The sequence below is a fragment of the Elephantulus edwardii genome, unplaced genomic scaffold, assembly GCF_000299155.1.
Source record: "Elephantulus edwardii isolate Elephantulus edwardi_28Jun2011 unplaced genomic scaffold, EleEdw1.0 scaffold00146, whole genome shotgun sequence".
Classification (NCBI taxonomy): Eukaryota; Metazoa; Chordata; class Mammalia; order Macroscelidea; family Macroscelididae; genus Elephantulus; species Elephantulus edwardii.
This window is the reverse complement of record NW_006399896.1, coordinates 8,122,663-8,125,620: the sequence shown is the minus strand read 5'-3', so window position 1 is coordinate 8,125,620 and position 2,958 is coordinate 8,122,663. Positions and strand designations below refer to the sequence as shown.

The following is a 2,958-nucleotide window of genomic DNA, read 5'->3' as shown; positions in this document are numbered from 1 at the left end:
GGTTTGAATCCACCAGATGCTTTGCTGGAGAAGGAGGGGCAATCTCCTCTTGTACCAGTCAGATCCGATTTTACAGTACGCACACAAAATAATAAAAAGCCACCAACTTACTAATAGGATAGGGGGGAAAAGTATATTTACCCAAAAAAGTAAGTGAATTAAAAAAAAAAAAGTCTTATTTACAAAACTATTTTTAAAAGGTGCTTGCTATTCTTAATGTTAAAAAAAAAATTCACATGGTCCTAGTTACCTCGGTAAAGTTTTAGGTGATTGGTCAAACTACACGTTTAAAACTATAAAACTAGCTGGGGAAGGGGCGGCTGGCGCCATGTCTGGACACGAAGGTGGTAAGAAGAAGCCCCTGAAACAGCCCAAGGAGCAGACCAAGGAGATGGAAGAGGAAGAGAAGGCTTTCAAGCAGAAACAAAAAGAACAGAAGAAACTTGAGGAACTAAAAGCGAAGGCCGCGGGCAAAGATCACCTGGCCACGGGTGGAATTAAGAAATCTGGCAAAAAATAAGACTGAGGCAATGATGAACCTTACTTCTGTTCTTTTTTAAAACATCTGGATTCTCTGCTGTAACATCTTTTACCATCTGTAGTTAAAATGAAGTGTTGTCTTGGAGCCTGTTGTATATTTAAGAGGAAACTTTGTGAAACAGTGAAGAAGAAACCTTACGATGGTCCATCTCCAGTTCTCATTCAGCCATTCCGATCTTAGCTGTGCAAAGTAAATCCGGAATCCTGTCAGAATCTTCATTCTTCATTATGCCCAGAATTCTGTACCACCTGGAATTAAACCAACTCATTTGAGGAGAAAAAAAACCCAAACTTTTTAACTAGTAATTAATTACTTGAAAGAGACATAAAATACATAAGTTCATGTAATATATATTTCATTTACTTTTTGTATTTTCAGCACCTTTTCTAATGTCCTCCTTTTTTTGAGATTTGCATTCATCATTGCTGTAAGGCCAAGTGATGCCAAAAATTGTAGAGCAAATGCTTACTCCTTTCATCATCACCATGAATATGCAATTTTGTTGTTTTTAATGGCTGAGTTTGTGTTGAGAAGTTTGTGGTTAGATTTGGATTTTTTATCAGTGTTTGACCATTTATTTTCCTATCAACCTTCACCTGTCTTAAGGAAAGCATTCAGCATTGTGAAGTAGTATTTTTAAAAGATTTTCTGTCCTTATTATTTTCCCATTTTTTTTCTCTAAAGTTGGTTTGCTGCAAGTTATAATTTATACCTTGGACATCAGAATATTTATGATGCTTGATTATTTGTATTAGCAAACTTGATTACTGCTTTGAAGAACAGAGTACAGTCCTTGAGCATCTTTGTGTCTCATTTGTGAAGCTAATTATTCATCAGCACCACCTTAGCAATTGAAGTTGTAAACTCCCAGTATTTAGCATGATTGTTATATGCTTTTAGTATTTCTGCTTTTGTTAGAGGAAAAGTCTGGCCATTTAAACATTTATGATGGTGAGATTTGCAAGATAAGCAATATATTTTAAATTAAATGATATATAAAATTATACAATTCTATTTATAAATATATAAAATTAAAGGACCATACACTCCTTCAATAGTACGTAGCATATAGTCAGTTCTTGGAAAAAGACATCAAATTGGGAAAGATGGAGGGTCAGAGAAAAGGAAGACGGCCCTCAACAAGATGGATTGATACACTCACTGGACCAGTGGGCTTGACAATATCAGAGATTGTGAAAATGGTGCAAGATCGGGCAGAGTTTGGATCTTTTGTTCATAAAGTCATTGAAAGTTTGGTCAGCTTTGTGGCACCCGACAACAACATCTGGTCTGAGTGATAATAGTTTTTAAATGGGCCAAGTTGATTTAATTTTTTAAATTGTAGTGACTTCTTTGTTACTTGTAAATGAACTGTTACTTTATAATTATAGTAATTAAAAGACAATAATATTCATTACTAACTCCTGGGTAATTGCTTATACCGCACCATCAAAAAAAATAATTACTGTTATTTGGGAAATCCTTTTCAGTGAGTAAATACATAGAAAATACACTCATCATTTACAAATCTGTCACTTCATTCTAGTATTAATTTATTCAGATATACTATTTACAAAGATAGCCATGATAAAGCAGTAAATGAAAATTGTGTTTCATTACTTTCTAAAGTGTGTCACTCTAATAAGTTTGAATTGGATTTTTATTTCATAGACTTAACCTGTACCTTTGTCTTTGTTTCTATCAGGCAACTTTAGCGAGTATAGATGCTGAACTTCAAAAACTGAAGGAAATGACCAACCACCAGAAGAAACGAGCCACTGAGATGATGGCCTCTTTACTAAAAGACCTTGCAGAAATAGGAATTGCTGTGGGAAATAATGATGTCAAGGTAACTAGAATATATGAGGTTTGAGTATAATTGTACACAACTCATACTTTACACCAGCCATGTGTAGTAAGCGTTATTAATTATTTTAAATATCTAAGTAACATTTATTAGGCTTCATGTCTGAGTTTTTACTACATAAAGATGTTATGGTTAAAATTATGTTAATACACATGAAAGTGTGTCATTGACGTGAAAATAAACTCAGAGTAAATAAATCATAAATGAATAAAGAGCTAAGATGAGCGTTACTCTACCAACTAATTTCTAGTGAAAATTTTAGTGTGAAAAATTTCAAACTTCAGTAGTAGAGCAAATAATAGAATTAATTCCATCCAGAGTGCTCAGTTATAAAACTTTTGCCATATGTTTATCTGTGCACTTCTCTTTTCTGATGATCTTTTCTGAGATAAATGGATATGTTTATTAGTAACTCATACTCGGGTTGGACAATGGAAGATATTTTCTGAAGGGACTTGGTAGATGAGAAGGTTTATCCTGGTGGAGGGTGGAGCTGGGAAGTAAGTGGGTAATGGCACTGGGCTAAGGGTGGGGTCAACACTTTAACTAA

General features: G+C 34.2%; 1 protein-coding gene across 1 annotated transcript in view; it reads left to right on the top strand.

Moving 5' to 3' along the window:
• KIF5B (kinesin family member 5B) overlaps window positions 1–2,958 on the top strand; it is a 53,770-nt gene that overhangs the window by 38,408 nt on the left and 12,404 nt on the right. Inside the window, exon 16 of the mRNA XM_006894611.1 lies at window positions 2,247–2,390. Coding sequence (XP_006894673.1) covers window positions 2,247–2,390 — 144 coding nt within the window. The remainder of the gene's footprint in view (window positions 1–2,246; window positions 2,391–2,958) is intronic.